This window comes from Nanorana parkeri, unplaced genomic scaffold, assembly GCF_000935625.1.
Source record: "Nanorana parkeri isolate BGI_ZX_2015 unplaced genomic scaffold, ASM93562v1 scaffold1702, whole genome shotgun sequence".
Taxonomy (NCBI): domain Eukaryota; kingdom Metazoa; phylum Chordata; class Amphibia; order Anura; family Dicroglossidae; genus Nanorana; species Nanorana parkeri.
The window spans coordinates 288,611-305,648 of NW_017307970.1; the positions used below are offsets into that span (position 1 = coordinate 288,611).

Genomic DNA, 17,038 nt, shown 5'->3' on the forward strand with positions numbered 1-17,038 from the left:
GGCGGGGAGTTGCTTCTGGTGGCCACAATAAAGCAATGATTGTGCTTCAATTGGAATTAGATGAGGAAGAGATAGAATTTTGTCTTGTGTGGGAAGGTAGCTCACTCAAATTCAGAAAAGAGCTAAATTCGCTGTGTAGTTTCTTGAAAAAAATTGTGTGGAAGCTGAATGGGTAAGGCCTGAAGGCGATTATAGGATCCGAGGCAGAATCTTCATTTTAAGAATATTACACTGCCTGATATGGTGGATACTTGTACCATTTAGAGACAGTGGGAACACCTGGCGGGTCCCATTTAGATGGCGAGAAGTATTCTACCTGGTTTCATTAACATTTAATCACAGCCATAGTTGTTGAATAGAGCGCAGAGATCTATTTTGGTCATTTTAGACTGTAGGCCGATGTGGTTAGGGTGGCCCCCATAAGGCCTCATTCACACTGCCGCGCGTACGTACGTATTGTACCATATGCAACATATGCAAATAAATGGCTCCATACACACAGCCTCATATGGAGCCGTATATTTGCGCCGCGTATATATGTGCAAAAACAGAATGGAACAGAGATGCATCCGGGCAGCGTATCTCTGCGTATTTACGCGCACATACGCGTGTTTACGCGCATATACGCAGACATGCGTACAGCACATTAAAATTCCATTATGAGTGATGCATTCTGGGATTACATATAGTGCACGCATATACGCGCATAGACTCTCGTATATACGCAATATACAATTTTGCTTGCGTTGTGTGTGAAATGAGGCCTAAAGCTCCAGCCCGCGCGTTCAAAAGCTTTCTTTGCATCGGTCGAAAGGAATTGCCTGTGACATAGTCTGGTGAATTACATTCAACACCCTGGAGCTGGTATCCCTCGCTTCCCTGAGCAGGTTAAAAACAAGCTTTTTTTTTGTAAACACTAACCTATTGAAATAATAATACAGGATTTATACAGCAGATGTTTGTACAGCGCTTTACAAGAGAAGAAAAATTATCAAACATAATTTCCTTCTAAGGTTTTATTAAAATATAGAACATGAAATTAAAAATATATATAATTTTTTTTACTCTAAACATCCCCTGTAATGAAGGAGTTTTTGCATTGATAACAGTCTCTCCATCTTTGACCGGTACAATAATGAATGGAGAGTCTGGTAAACCTGGCACTCTGCAGTCCCTCTGGCATGGGTGAAATCTTCCCCTGTTTGTACGTCCTTGCTCTATAATAATCTGACTGCAAGCATTCCTGTTCTGTCCAGACAAAATACACTAATACAATTGGGCCTTATTTATCTGCTTTATTCATCATTTATTCATAAAGCAGACAAATTCGATACTCGCTTGCAGATCTGCTCTTAGCAGTGGCATATTTATAATTGCTGAGACTGCAGAGAAATTTTGTCAATGCCTCAGAACAGTCAGAAAGTATAGTGAAAACGCATAGTGTAATCAGAGAGGGGTGGAGCGATGATAAAACTTGAGGTACAAATGACAATCTCAATCCTCTCTCTCCCCCTCCCTCCCTCTCTCTTCCCCTCTCTCCCACTCTATCTCGCCCCCTCTCTCTCTCGCTCTCTCTCTCGCTCTCTCTCTCGCTCTCTCTCTCGCTCTCTCTCTCGCTCTCTCTCTCGCTCTCTCTCTCGCTCTCTCTCTCGCTCTCTCTCTCGCTCTCTCTCTCGCTCTCTCTCTCGCTCTCTCTCTCGCTCTCTCTCTCGCTCTCTCTCTCGCTCTCTCTCTCGCTCTCTCTCTCGCTCTCTCTCTCGCTCTCTCTCTCGCTCTCTCTCTCGCTCTCTCTCTCGCTCTCTCTCTCGCTCTCTCTCTCGCTCTCTCTCTCGCTCTCTCTCTCGCTCTCTCTCTCGCTCTCTCTCTCGCTCTCTCTCTCGCTCTCTCTCTCGCTCTCTCTCTCGCTCTCTCTCTCGCTCTCTCTCTCGCTCTCTCTCTCGCTCTCTCTCTCGCTCTCTCTCTCGCTCTCTCTCTCGCTCTCTCTCTCGCTCTCTCTCTCGCTCTCTCTCTCGCTCTCTCTCTCGCTCTCTCTCTCGCTCTCTCTCTCGCTCTCTCTCTCGCTCTCTCTCTCGCTCTCTCTCTCGCTCTCTCTCTCGCTCTCTCTCTCGCTCTCTCTCTCGCTCTCTCTCTCGCTCTCTCTCTCGCTCTCTCTCTCGCTCTCTCTCTCGCTCTCTCTCTCGCTCTCTCTCTCGCTCTCTCTCTCGCTCTCTCTCTCGCTCTCTCTCTCGCTCTCTCTCTCGCTCTCTCTCTCGCTCTCTCTCTCGCTCTCTCTCTCGCTCTCTCTCTCGCTCTCTCTCTCGCTCTCTCTCTCGCTCTCTCTCTCGCTCTCTCTCTCGCTCTCTCTCTCGCTCTCTCTCTCGCTCTCTCTCTCGCTCTCTCTCTCGCTCTCTCTCTCGCTCTCTCTCTCGCTCTCTCTCTCGCTCTCTCTCTCGCTCTCTCTCTCGCTCTCTCTCTCGCTCTCTCTCTCGCTCTCTCTCTCGCTCTCTCTCTCGCTCTCTCTCTCGCTCTCTCTCTCGCTCTCTCTCTCGCTCTCTCTCTCGCTCTCTCTCTCGCTCTCTCTCTCGCTCTCTCTCTCGCTCTCTCTCTCGCTCTCTCTCTCGCTCTCTCTCTCGCTCTCTCTCTCGCTCTCTCTCTCGCTCTCTCTCTCGCTCTCTCTCTCGCTCTCTCTCTCGCTCTCTCTCTCGCTCTCTCTCTCGCTCTCTCTCTCGCTCTCTCTCTCGCTCTCTCTCTCGCTCTCTCTCTCGCTCTCTCTCTCGCTCTCTCTCTCGCTCTCTCTCTCGCTCTCTCTCTCGCTCTCTCTCTCGCTCTCTCTCTCGCTCTCTCTCTCGCTCTCTCTCTCGCTCTCTCTCTCGCTCTCTCTCTCGCTCTCTCTCTCGCTCTCTCTCTCGCTCTCTCTCTCGCTCTCTCTCTCGCTCTCTCTCTCGCTCTCTCTCTCGCTCTCTCTCTCGCTCTCTCTCTCGCTCTCTCTCTCGCTCTCTCTCTCGCTCTCTCTCTCGCTCTCTCTCTCGCTCTCTCTCTCGCTCTCTCTCTCGCTCTCTCTCTCGCTCTCTCTCTCGCTCTCTCTCTCGCTCTCTCTCTCGCTCTCTCTCTCGCTCTCTCTCTCGCTCTCTCTCTCGCTCTCTCTCTCGCTCTCTCTCTCGCTCTCTCTCTCGCTCTCTCTCTCGCTCTCTCTCTCGCTCTCTCTCTCGCTCTCTCTCTCGCTCTCTCTCTCGCTCTCTCTCTCGCTCTCTCTCTCGCTCTCTCTCTCGCTCTCTCTCTCGCTCTCTCTCTCGCTCTCTCTCTCGCTCTCTCTCTCGCTCTCTCTCTCGCTCTCTCTCTCGCTCTCTCTCTCGCTCTCTCTCTCGCTCTCTCTCTCGCTCTCTCTCTCGCTCTCTCTCTCGCTCTCTCTCTCGCTCTCTCTCTCGCTCTCTCTCTCGCTCTCTCTCTCGCTCTCTCTCTCGCTCTCTCTCTCGCTCTCTCTCTCGCTCTCTCTCTCGCTCTCTCTCTCGCTCTCTCTCTCGCTCTCTCTCTCGCTCTCTCTCTCGCTCTCTCTCTCGCTCTCTCTCTCGCTCTCTCTCTCGCTCTCTCTCTCGCTCTCTCTCTCGCTCTCTCTCTCGCTCTCTCTCTCGCTCTCTCTCTCGCTCTCTCTCTCGCTCTCTCTCTCGCTCTCTCTCTCGCTCTCTCTCTCGCTCTCTCTCTCGCTCTCTCTCTCGCTCTCTCTCTCGCTCTCTCTCTCGCTCTCTCTCTCGCTCTCTCTCTCGCTCTCTCTCTCGCTCTCTCTCTCGCTCTCTCTCTCGCTCTCTCTCTCGCTCTCTCTCTCGCTCTCTCTCTCGCTCTCTCTCTCGCTCTCTCTCTCGCTCTCTCTCTCGCTCTCTCTCTCGCTCTCTCTCTCGCTCTCTCTCTCGCTCTCTCTCTCGCTCTCTCTCTCGCTCTCTCTCTCGCTCTCTCTCTCGCTCTCTCTCTCGCTCTCTCTCTCGCTCTCTCTCTCGCTCTCTCTCTCGCTCTCTCTCTCGCTCTCTCTCTCGCTCTCTCTCTCGCTCTCTCTCTCGCTCTCTCTCTCGCTCTCTCTCTCGCTCTCTCTCTCGCTCTCTCTCTCGCTCTCTCTCTCGCTCTCTCTCTCGCTCTCTCTCTCGCTCTCTCTCTCGCTCTCTCTCTCGCTCTCTCTCTCGCTCTCTCTCTCGCTCTCTCTCTCGCTCTCTCTCTCGCTCTCTCTCTCGCTCTCTCTCTCGCTCTCTCTCTCGCTCTCTCTCTCGCTCTCTCTCTCGCTCTCTCTCTCGCTCTCTCTCTCGCTCTCTCTCTCGCTCTCTCTCTCGCTCTCTCTCTCGCTCTCTCTCTCGCTCTCTCTCTCGCTCTCTCTCTCGCTCTCTCTCTCGCTCTCTCTCTCGCTCTCTCTCTCGCTCTCTCTCTCGCTCTCTCTCTCGCTCTCTCTCTCGCTCTCTCTCTCGCTCTCTCTCTCGCTCTCTCTCTCGCTCTCTCTCTCGCTCTCTCTCTCGCTCTCTCTCTCGCTCTCTCTCTCGCTCTCTCTCTCGCTCTCTCTCTCGCTCTCTCTCTCGCTCTCTCTCTCGCTCTCTCTCTCGCTCTCTCTCTCGCTCTCTCTCTCGCTCTCTCTCTCGCTCTCTCTCTCGCTCTCTCTCTCGCTCTCTCTCTCGCTCTCTCTCTCGCTCTCTCTCTCGCTCTCTCTCTCGCTCTCTCTCTCGCTCTCTCTCTCGCTCTCTCTCTCGCTCTCTCTCTCGCTCTCTCTCTCGCTCTCTCTCTCGCTCTCTCTCTCGCTCTCTCTCTCGCTCTCTCTCTCGCTCTCTCTCTCGCTCTCTCTCTCGCTCTCTCTCTCGCTCTCTCTCTCGCTCTCTCTCTCGCTCTCTCTCTCGCTCTCTCTCTCGCTCTCTCTCTCGCTCTCTCTCTCGCTCTCTCTCTCGCTCTCTCTCTCGCTCTCTCTCTCGCTCTCTCTCTCGCTCTCTCTCTCGCTCTCTCTCTCGCTCTCTCTCTCGCTCTCTCTCTCGCTCTCTCTCTCGCTCTCTCTCTCGCTCTCTCTCTCGCTCTCTCTCTCGCTCTCTCTCTCGCTCTCTCTCTCGCTCTCTCTCTCGCTCTCTCTCTCGCTCTCTCTCTCGCTCTCTCTCTCGCTCTCTCTCTCGCTCTCTCTCTCGCTCTCTCTCTCGCTCTCTCTCTCGCTCTCTCTCTCGCTCTCTCTCTCGCTCTCTCTCTCGCTCTCTCTCTCGCTCTCTCTCTCGCTCTCTCTCTCGCTCTCTCTCTCGCTCTCTCTCTCGCTCTCTCTCTCGCTCTCTCTCTCGCTCTCTCTCTCGCTCTCTCTCTCGCTCTCTCTCTCGCTCTCTCTCTCGCTCTCTCTCTCGCTCTCTCTCTCGCTCTCTCTCTCGCTCTCTCTCTCGCTCTCTCTCTCGCTCTCTCTCTCGCTCTCTCTCTCGCTCTCTCTCTCGCTCTCTCTCTCGCTCTCTCTCTCGCTCTCTCTCTCGCTCTCTCTCTCGCTCTCTCTCTCGCTCTCTCTCTCGCTCTCTCTCTCGCTCTCTCTCTCGCTCTCTCTCTCGCTCTCTCTCTCGCTCTCTCTCTCGCTCTCTCTCTCGCTCTCTCTCTCGCTCTCTCTCTCGCTCTCTCTCTCGCTCTCTCTCTCGCTCTCTCTCTCGCTCTCTCTCTCGCTCTCTCTCTCGCTCTCTCTCTCGCTCTCTCTCTCGCTCTCTCTCTCGCTCTCTCTCTCGCTCTCTCTCTCGCTCTCTCTCTCGCTCTCTCTCTCGCTCTCTCTCTCGCTCTCTCTCTCGCTCTCTCTCTCGCTCTCTCTCTCGCTCTCTCTCTCGCTCTCTCTCTCGCTCTCTCTCTCGCTCTCTCTCTCGCTCTCTCTCTCGCTCTCTCTCTCGCTCTCTCTCTCGCTCTCTCTCTCGCTCTCTCTCTCGCTCTCTCTCTCGCTCTCTCTCTCGCTCTCTCTCTCGCTCTCTCTCTCGCTCTCTCTCTCGCTCTCTCTCTCGCTCTCTCTCTCGCTCTCTCTCTCGCTCTCTCTCTCGCTCTCTCTCTCGCTCTCTCTCTCGCTCTCTCTCTCGCTCTCTCTCTCGCTCTCTCTCTCGCTCTCTCTCTCTCGCCCCTCTCCTCTCTCTCTCTCTCTCTCCCTCCACACCAATTTGGCTCTGTAACCAACAAAATATAATGTAGTTAGTGATAACACCAAAAGCCAATATTCTTACACAGTTTACCTTGAAGGACAGGCCAACATCATTTTAGATGTTGGAGGAGGGGATCTTGCTGCTGTTTTACGTTGGTCAGAATTTAGTTGTGTGTGTGTGAATTTTGGGACATCCATTGGGCAACATCGCTATATAGACTTACGATTTCCCATTAACATCTTTCATCTAGGCTCAGATGGAGGAATTCAGACAGCTAAAGGATGCCTTGAAGAGAATGCCAAGTTTCAAAGACACAGGTTCCAGCATTTATAATCAACATTCTCTGACCTCCTATACAAAGGTAAGTGATTACTTTTTACAATATTGGTGCTACGGCCATCCAGTACAAGGGTTGAGATGTTCCAGATCAAAAAAGGGATCTGCAAAGGCTATTATGTAGGAGAGATCTGTTGTGCTCAAGTATTCTATGGGAATAAACCTCTCCTACTCGCCCCTAACTAATTTTAATTTTTAACCACTTTGTTACTGCCGCAATTTTTTTATTTTGTAAAAATCTGTTTTTGTTTTTCCATTTGGGCTGAAAACCGTTTAAAACCCCCAAGCATATAATTTCTAACTGCAAAGGCATTGTAGAGGAAACAAAAATGCTACCGTGTTTCCCCGAAAATAAGACCCTGTCTTATTTTCGGGGTAGGTCCTATTTTTGTTTTTTTTTATTGTATAACAATCCAAAGTTAATGCAAATCCAAATTAAATAATCCAAAATGGAAAGGTAAGAATAAGGTGATCAGGGCAATCAGGGGTGCTGTACCTTTCCAATCGCTGGCCAGAATGGGCGAAGCGCACTTTCCCTATAGATTCCTCGCAGGTAGAGTGCATTTTGGTATCACTCCGCCTGTGACAGGAGCCGGCGCTATAGAGGAAGCATCGGCTTATGCGGCTCTGTCCCTCCGCTGCCGCCTTGCTTCCTCTAACGCTGCCTTCCTTGGCACCGCTGATTCTCTCCAGCGGCTCTTCAGGTTCCCCCTTATGCCACCACCGGCCCTGGGAATGGTCACAATTAGGTCTTATTTTCAGGGTAGGTCTTATATTTTAGCAATTCCCAAAAATGGTACTAGGTCTTATTTTCAGGGAAACAGGGTAGTTGCAATTTTTTATGCTGCATGATACTTGGACAAATGTTTTCTAAATCAATATTTTTAGGAAATAATATACTAAAATTTTAGTACACGCAACACAATGCCCAATTTGTTGGTAAACTATAACAGATGGGATTGCGTCACGTAAATACCAAACATGTTTAGCCTTAAAATTGAACACGTCCTTGAAATGGCAAATAAATTTGGTAACCAAAATTGTGCATAAGCAAAATTTTTTTTTTTTAAACGCTTTTGCCACTCATCAGTTTACAGTTGCAGTGAGTGATGGCCCAAGAATGATTTCTCTCACTCCAATGTTCATGACGATATGATGCAGTTCTTTTCGCACATGGGCGCACCTGATGTGTTTTACTTTTGTATGTGCATATGCATGGGAATGGAGGACTTCAAATTTAAAAAAACATTTTTTATATGTCACTTTCATTAATTTATTTATTATGCTTGTGCAGCCAGAAAAGTGACAGCCTGAAACCAGAAGTGACTAAATTCTCGTCGCTTTCCGGATTCAGTAAGAGGGGAGATCAGCCACTGGAAGTATCAATCACAAGGTCCTCGAGACCAATCGGCGAAGAGTCCCTGTAGGATATCCCCCAACTGACCTCGAGTCTGAGTGAATCTTCACACTTCAAAGGAAAACGCTGCTTTTGAACCAGTTTTATTATAATCTTACCTAACTCTCTAACTTTGCTCCCTCTGCCTTTTTTTGAAATATTCATATATTAGTTTGTATGTAACTTTGTGTGAATAAATACCACTTTCAGGTATGCAAGAGCCCAAAATGGGGGGCTTTAAAAAAACTATTGTGCTCTCACGATATTATTAAAAAATGTATTGTTCACAAAAATAGTTTAAAAAACAAATTACATTGTCATGATTGAGAAACTGGTCAATAAGCAAACATGATGTGATAGTAGTACAGTTCATAACAGTAGTCTTGATTATTCATAATGAATTAAGCAGAGGCCATATTTCCCTGGATACCCCAACATGTTTCGCCTTAAAGGCTTCCTCAGGGGGATACTGTTGGTAAAAAGAACTGATCGATATATATGGTAAATCAGTAATTACATTGATACATATCACATGATGGTTGTAAACATAGATAGCACATGAGTGACATACCATTAAAAAAGGAGAAATGCCCATACATGAGGCACATGAAAAAAATTTAAAATAATAAACACAAATTAATATCAACAATTAAGAAAATGATAACAAAAGGATGTAGAAATATAAAAATAAATAAATCAAAATTTTAAAATAAATGAAATAAAGTAAATAATGCACCTGCAGCCTGCTGATGACCACTCTACGAAAAGGCCAACCGCGTGGACCGAAGATAGACATAAATAAATAGACCAGATCTCTCAATTAACAAGACCCCTTATAGTCTTAACGCCTATCTCTAGGTTAAAAAAAGAAAAACTCCATTTGCAGTGGGGCTACCTCCACACTGCAAGGGTTGCTCATTTTTGGTTCATTTTTGTCTAGGGGTAGCTGTGTAAAATAATTTTTACTTGCCTGTTCCCCACTCCTGCAGGTTCCAAGGAACAATGACCAGTTGAAAGGGCAATGTGTTTTTTTTTTTTTCTTTTAATTTTAGCAACTGTCAAATGTGTACACACTTGTAAGAGATTATTTTTAAGAGCACAATTGGGAAAATAGAAATGAAAAAAGCATAAAAAAAAACAAGAATAAAAGTATTTGTGAAACTTTCTGAGTCTTCCTCTATGTTTACAATTAATATTTGTTGTTATCTCTTCATATTTCTGAAGAATGGCTTCAGGAACTGTCATAAGTATACACACTTGGCAGCAGTTAAAGGGTTTCTAAATCCTCAGTTTTTCGTTGCCTATATCTACTGCTATCGAGCAGTAGATATAGGCAAAACGTTTTTTTGGGGTTTTTTTTAAACGCTTTAACAGCGGTTTAAACTTACCTTGTTTTCGCTGCGCGCTCCCTTCCGAGAAAACGAAACTGCTCCGGCGACCGCAAAGCATCTTGGGGCGGGCGCATTCGCAGTTCGGATTCTCAGCCGGGAGACGAGGAGAGACGCAAGGTAAGTCCATGGACGCGTGCACCCGCATGCAGACACTGCTGGATCGGAAGTGCCTGCAAGCAGAGAGGAGTCAGCGCTGGATCGGAGAGCCGCCGCACCGCTGGAGGGACAGATGAAAACATCAGGAAAGAAGAGGAAGATCGAATTTCGAGACATCATTTAAGGGAAGTGCTAACATTAACATTGGGGGGAGGGGGGAAAAAAATATCCTTTAATGTCACTTTAGGAAACAAGTCATGCCATGCCATTGTATGTAAAGTAGTATTAAAACTCTCAAACCTTCTTCAATAATGAATTCAGATCAAACCAATATACATCACTCAGCAAATAATTTTTTTTATATTTCTGCCCAAGCACTTACAGCCATCATATTTCCAAACCGCTTCCCTGAACTTCCTGTCCAGTACAAGATCAAGGGATAGAGCAGTCTCCAGCAGCCGTCCATCTACTAGCTTGGAAAAGGAAGAAGTGAGGAAGTGGGGGGGGGGGGCACAGGGAGCAGGGAATCGGCTTGAATTGCTGTACCTGTGTGTTTGTGGAGCCACAACGTTTTAAAATAGCTTTAAAACATTTCGACTTTACTATCATTTTAAGAGACAGTGGGGCTATGTTTTACTTCCACAGAGAATAACGGTTGGAAGAAACCCATGTCATTTTGTTTTTGCCAGGGCACACGTTCGGAAATAGAAAAGAGAAAGCATACAAACCTGCAGGGAAATTTTATGTGCGAGACTGTGCCTGTGCTCAAAGGTAGAATTACACATTAATGCGGAGTCTTCCTCTGGTTTTACTTGTTTCTCCTGACGGATTGTATTATGTGCTGTGGGGTGTTAATATTTAATGAATTCATCTGCAGTGTGGTTGGCTTGGCTCTGGGCTGAAAATCTAGGTCTTATTTGTAATGCAGAGATAAGGTGAGCCAGGCTAGAGGCACAGTGGCAGTTGTGTAGACCAGATGTGATCGACACAAGAAAAAAACCCCGGCTGTGGTCTCATTACAATATTCTGCTCTCTGACTCATTGTCTTCTTCTTCAGAATCTGAACAAACCTTTTTCTCAGGGGCCTCAGAGCTCCACTGGAAATCAAAAGAGGGAAGAAAACATCCCTGGAAGGGTAGCCCAACATGTGAAGGAGGCTTCCCAGGCTCGGCCCGCGTCGCAGAGCAACCCCCTGCTTCCCTCTGTACATGTGGCAGCCCAGGGACTGGGGGTGCACAATGATAGCTATGTTGGGAAATTTACCAGGACAGTTAACAGCCTGCAAGTCCACAAGGAGGTAATTTTGGATCAATAGAGATGTGTTTCAATTTACATCCATGCAGATATTTCTTACTTCAAAACAAATGGCAAGTGCTTGGTGGCACCTTTTTTAAAGATATATTCTGCCACACGTTTAGAAGTGCACAGTCTTTGTGTGTTGAAGCATTAAAGAGACACCTGCATGAGCAAGGTAACTGTGTTTTCTAGAACGAGCTCCCGACCCCCTTTTACTAACCTTATCTGCACTTCCTTGCTGCTCCTGCTCTTAGATTGGCTCTGTCAGCGGCCCCAGGGAGTGGTGACGTTGATGGGCTGTGTCACTAGCCCCGGGTAGTGGTGTCGTCACTCCCCTGGTCATGTGATGATGCTTAGGCTTAGCAGTTGACTGCTAGGTCTAGGCACTGTCCCAGGGTAGCAGGCCACATGCTCCTATATGCCCCAAAAATTCTGGTAATCTTATTGGCTGCAGCAGAGCAAGGAAGTGCTGATGGGGTGAGTATACTATCTGGCGGTCAGATGGTCAAGGTGACAAGGTCTCTTTATTCCCTGCAAACACGTGAACTTAATGATTTGAAGGGATGCCAACCTACTTTGGGTTGGTGCCTCTGTCTTTGTCTCTCGGTCCTGGTGAACCCTGTTCCCATTCTTGTGTCCCAGAGATAAAGAAATGAGGAGAAATCTTTCCATTGGGATCACAGATTCATCTAGAAACCTAACTTTCAACATCTATCCCGCACCATCGCCCAGAATTAGTGTAGTAGGGTGCATGGCAAAAGTTCTAACAACAAGATAAAAAAAGATTTATTTGCCTGGAGTTTAGCTTAAAAGTAAATCTGTGCTTTTGACTTGCATGGCATAGCAGTAGGGTCACAGGGTTAACCATGGCCCCACTGGCAGCCTACACTTGATTTTCCCTTCACGTGCCTGCTGCTTTGTTTGGCCACTGGTACCAAATTAGAAACTACTCTTTCCCCACTCCATGTGACAGCTTTGGGTGCCTAAATGGCCAAATGCCAGGCATCAGTGTTGCTGTCACCCAGGGTGGAAGAGTATTCATAACATGATGCCCCTTCTTCAATACCTCGTACCTTCCTTTTTTCCTTCACCTCTTTTCCGTTTTCCTAGCTTCCTCTTCCTTTTTTTTCTTTCTCGTTTTTCCCTTTTTTTTTTTCCCCTCCCTTTACCTTTCTTCGCGTTTTTCCTCTTCCTTCTTTTTTTTTCGTTTTTGTCTTTCTTTTCCTTGGTGCGAGGGCAAAGAAAAGGTAAACCTAAACTGCTGTTGGAGCCATAATCAAAGTGGACCTGTGGCTTTGCCTTGCATGGTCAATGCACAAGTTCATTTTAGATCATTCCATCCACTGACAAAAACCAGGCGTATCTAAATGTGACTTATGAGCTGATGAAGGATGGGGACATAACTCATAGATTATTAACTGCAGTAAAGAAATCCTAGTTGTATTTCAGCTTTAGTACTAACGTCCTGCTGCTTTTACATTTTGCAGGATAAGAAGCTAGCTGTGTTGCCACATATCCCGCAGCCACCCCAGCAACCGGCTGTCCACAAAGGCGCCCTGCCTGACCCACCAGGAGCTGCGGATAAAAAAACACCCGCCGCGAATGTTCTACTTGCCAAAGAACAAGTGCCGGTTCACAGGTGTGTGGCTAAGAGCTGTTTTTTTCCCTCTCTCTCTGCCTAATCCTTTATCCTTATTGCTGTGACTCAAGTTTGCATGCTGATTAATCCCTTTCTAGTCTGCTCTATCACATACTGAATTGATTTGTGGCTTTACAAGCTCTGAAACACCCAGCAGCAAACATGCTGCTTTTAATAGGTTTTGTTTCCTGGAAAATGTGTATAGGAAGATGGTGAATAAACTGTAACTATTGTTCTGATGGTCACCCTGGGCTTCATATTGCCATTGCTGTTGTGGTCATAGTAAAAGAAGAAAAGCCCACAAACCTATTTTTTTTTAAATGCATTTTGCTTATCCAAAGTTTTCAGTGAGGATTGAGCTGTAAATCAGGGTCTGTGGCAGGGCCGCACTGCTCATTAGGGATGAGCTAAGGTTCGGACCGAACCTGAGCTCCTCCGCACCCAGAAGGAGCCCCTCCCAAACATGGAAGGACATTTCTTCCATGCCACCCAATCAGCTGTTGGTAGGGAATTCCCCACCAGTAGCTTCACGTAAGCAAAGGGGTAGGATACAGTGATGTCAATTACCTTATATGGCTACATGCTTGTTTTTTGGTAAATTACATTGACATTTACCTTATGTAGCTATGACGTCAGCAAAAGCATCCCGCCCATTTGTTTACATGCAGCTGTGGGGTACTGCAGCCTATTGGGTGGGAGTGTGGGACTGTTCGAAGGTGCTAAGTTTCGGACCAGCTTAGATCCGAACCAGAGTTCATGCCTACTGCTTATAGTCTCATTTTAGCTGGTGGTGTTTAGTGGCTCAAGGCTTTTAGGTATTAGTGAAAAAAATAATGGGATTTACAGGGCACTATTAGTCATTGGAGTTGTGAATAGGCATGATCCTGCTGGTCAAATCAGTTGCAGCCGGTGCCATCCCTGCCCCACTGTTGTATGTTGACCTTTACCATTGACTTTATATGACCACATGGCCATTTTTTGGTCAATAGTCCTTATTGTATTACCCCAACCCCCAGTCCTACACTTATCCAATGCCAAATGGTGGCTTTCCACCTGAGGGAAGAGCAGAACACACATCTGCTTAGCTGTATGGCCTCTCAGCAGGGCCACAATGGAAAGATTGCTTAAACTCTGACGAAAGTAAATTGAGTTAATATGACTGAAAAGGAAGTGGACAATACTGTCACTGACGTTTTGTCACATAGACTTGAAATGGGACATGCCCATACTGTAGGAGCAAGGTAATCATAGACCTAAATGGGACATGCCAATACTGGGACATTCCCATACTGTTGGAGAAATTTTACCATAGACTTAAATGTTACATTGCTCCTACTGTGTGGGCATGTCCCATTTAAGTATATGGGATGTTAGTGTGTGGGCAGCCCAGCACTGGATTTTTATTGGGCGGGATGTCATGCAGGAGGCTACCACCTTCAGAGAAGGGAAGTTAGTTCCTGAGGTGGGATGGTTCTGCTCAGGGTAGTTTGGTGGAGTGGCTTATACAGTTGGCATTATTTTAAAAAGAAATGCTTAAAGTGGAACTACAACCTCCTATCCTTTACAGCCCAGGAAGGTGCCATCTATGGAGCGAATATTCCCCCCAGGTCTCGACAATCTCCTGCGCCAGCAGCCCTGCCGCCTCAGCTGTCGCACACCACACGCGTCCAGCGGCTCCAACTTCTGTTTCTGACCGGCTTCTCACCTTCCTATGTCATGCCACATGACAGGGAAAGGGAGGAGTCTCAGTATGCAGAAGTTAGACGCAGGCAACACGGGCAGCAGCATTGTAGAGGTGCGTCTTATGGTCAGGTGCATCTTATGGAGCGAAAAGTACAGTATGTTTGTAGTCTGGGTGACAACCATAGCTTCCTTTGTAAATCTAGTGGAAGAGTGAGCATAGCCACCGAGAAACAGGTAGTGTGTTATTGCAGGATTGCCAGGTGAAAATATAGGACAAAAGCCTGAAAACAGGAAAACTAATGCAGCCAACACATCTAAGGACTTATAAGCAGCAATAAGTAAAAAAAAAATTGTTTTTGGGTTTTAAAAGAGTTTTAAGTCACATCATCACAGCAACTGCGATGACCTTTTCCATGGCTGCAATGAAGTTATTCTTGTACGGGAGTCTATGGGGAGCGCAGTGTTCTCCTCCTGGAACCCATTTAGGCTTTGCTTAGCCCAGCAATAAGGTGGTTAGTGAGGCATCTCTCCACTAAAGATGATTTCTGGCTTTCTCTGTGGTTTGCCAACGTGCCTCTTAAAGATCTGATGAAACTTGCATTGAAGTCTTGCTGATGAAGAGTATTGTTACCCTTTGTTTTAAGCCTCCAAGCGGTTCGTTGAATGAATTATTTGCAGGGAAGAAATATATAGGCAAGTTCTTACAGGCTGCAGCTGATAGATCCGTACAGAATTATTCCAGCACTTTCCTCTGCTGCATGCTGGTGAATCTGTGCCAGGAACCGTAATGAAAGTTCTCTTTTTCTTTTTTTTTTTCCTTCCCTTGTTATTGTTGACGCAGCAGGAGAGTCAACAAAAGCCTTCATTAAGCCCATTTAATTGAAGAGCTTAGGACTGAAGAGCACTATATTTTCTTCTCCCTCTTAATTAATCAGCATTGGAGGCGTTTTACTCTGGGGTAGCTGTAAAGGCTTTAAAGGAAACCAGTCATGAGAGAAATGCAGGGACGGCCATTTCTGATCTCTAAGATGCGATTTCCCCTGTTCGCTCTGCTAGCTTTATTGTGTTGCGTTACCTGACCTGGAACAGTAGCAATGTATTGAAGCAAGAGGGACAGCCAGGCAAGAAGCAATTTTTTCAGGAGGCTGGCAACCTACACTTACCTTATGTTGTCCATGTTGTCAGCTGTATACAGTTTTATAGTTATCAATTCACGAGTTCCCTAATAGAAAAGCAATCAGAACCACATCTGTCATTGGAGTAGTTTCTAATAACTACTCCAGGAGTAGTTATTAGAAAGAACTTTTCCACTGTCTAGTCACAGGATAGGGGAAGGGAGGTTACCAAGCTCCATTTCTTTGAAGTTTGTGACCTGACCTTTTTATACCACTACTCTCTTCTGTCTGGCAGGGTTTTATAAATCTCAGGACTGAATCAACAGGAATACAAATCCTTTGGCAGACAACTCCTGCGTATGTATTTTAGCCATATATTTAGCTTTATTACAGCTTAAAGAGTAACACCACTTTTGTTGAGGGAAAAAAATCAATCCTCTCTGGCCATTCTGTGTACATTACAAGGATTTTAACACACTTTGTTGCAGTTTCCTTCCCTGTCTGTCTCTGTTGTGAAGAAATCGCTGTTTGTTGCAGCATGTGCTTTCCAGACTGATTCCTGAATGGGAGGGTCTGGGTTCATTATAATCAGCTGGTGGACTTTGTATTGTAATGAGGAAAGGTTCAGTGTCTGCATCCTTTTTAAGTAGTAATTAGCCCTTAGAGAGTATTTCATTAAAAATGAAATTCCTATTGCAAGAGATGCCAAAAGTTATACTTGCATCGTAGTGCAGACTCCTGAGAAAATCAGTCGGCCAATCACAGAAGCAGGAAGCGACATTTCTGGGGTGTTCCGTACACCAACTGTGTATGGAACGCCTCCAGGTCGCCATATTGCATTGCTTTTTTTGGACAGATTTAGAGCAGTACAGCGGCTACCATTTTTAAGTGGTAAGGCAATTTTTAATTACATTAAATTACAAAATGACTTTATGCTATATTCATTGTTTTAAGAATTTTACATATTAAAAGTTTCCCTTTTTTAAATGAATCATGTTTAAATAATTGGTTGTGGCAGAAACATCCGTAAGTCAGTTGGCACAAATGAAACTTTATTGTGTTTTAAATAATAAATGGCTTTCTCAAGAAACATGTCAGTCTATTGTTTTGCAGAGAAAAACCCCACAATAATGTTCTATAGAAAGGTGTAGGAAGGGTGTTATGGGGAAACAGGTGAAAGTTTCAATTTTCAGGCCAATGTCACACTTGTGATCTTCTTCCTGGTGTCAACTCCAACAGGATAGCTATGCAGGACAGGGGGAGGTAAAAAAAACAATACTCTATGGTTTGTACAGGTCCCTCCCTCTCTGGATAAGTGAGGTACCACTATCCCAGTCTCAATGGTGAGTGACATTGTGTAACATTTCCGTTGGTGATGGAGTGGTGGCTCACTGATCTGACCAGTGATGGAGCCTAATGCAACTTTTTTTTTTTTTCTTTACTGCAACAGCTGGCAAGACATCGTTAGCAAGGTGAATGCAAGGATGACTAAACAAGTGGAAAGCAACAAAATCAATGCCAGTGACGGTCTTGTGAAAGCCCAAACTCACCGTGCCAATGTAGCTGCTGGGAAATCGGATAATAGGGCAGTGCATCATGGCTACTTGAGACGAATCGGCGAAAGTGAGGCAGAGTTGGGTAGGTTTTGTAGAGCTATTAAAGAGGATCGCTCATTTGTCTAAAAGCATTTTATGCCTCAAAAGTGTTAAAATATTTGACTTTTTTAATATTCCTAAATATACTTATTTTGTGGCTATTCCATCTTTACTCACAGCCATTGGCTGGACTTATGGATTAAAGCATATCTAAACTCAGAAACACAAATGTAATACATTGCAGCTTACCAATCTCTAAATTTGGTGGTGACACTGGTTTTTCTTGTCTTTTTTTCCAATTTTTTTCACATTATTTTTGAACTTCCTTTAACAGACAAAGCCGTCCAACAAAAGTGGCAGATAAAGGGTGTGTGTGTGTACAGTGTATGTATAGATGGAGATATATATATA

General features: G+C 46.1%; 1 protein-coding gene across 1 annotated transcript in view; it reads left to right on the plus strand.

The window, feature by feature from the left end:
- LOC108799359 (Golgi integral membrane protein 4-like) overlaps nt 1-17,038 on the plus strand; it is a 43,702-nt gene that overhangs the window by 15,891 nt on the left and 10,773 nt on the right. Inside the window, exons 5-8 of the mRNA XM_018571218.1 lie at nt 6,331-6,441; nt 10,357-10,596; nt 12,083-12,234; nt 16,483-16,670. Coding sequence (XP_018426720.1) covers nt 6,331-6,441; nt 10,357-10,596; nt 12,083-12,234; nt 16,483-16,670 — 691 coding nt within the window. The remainder of the gene's footprint in view (nt 1-6,330; nt 6,442-10,356; nt 10,597-12,082; nt 12,235-16,482; nt 16,671-17,038) is intronic.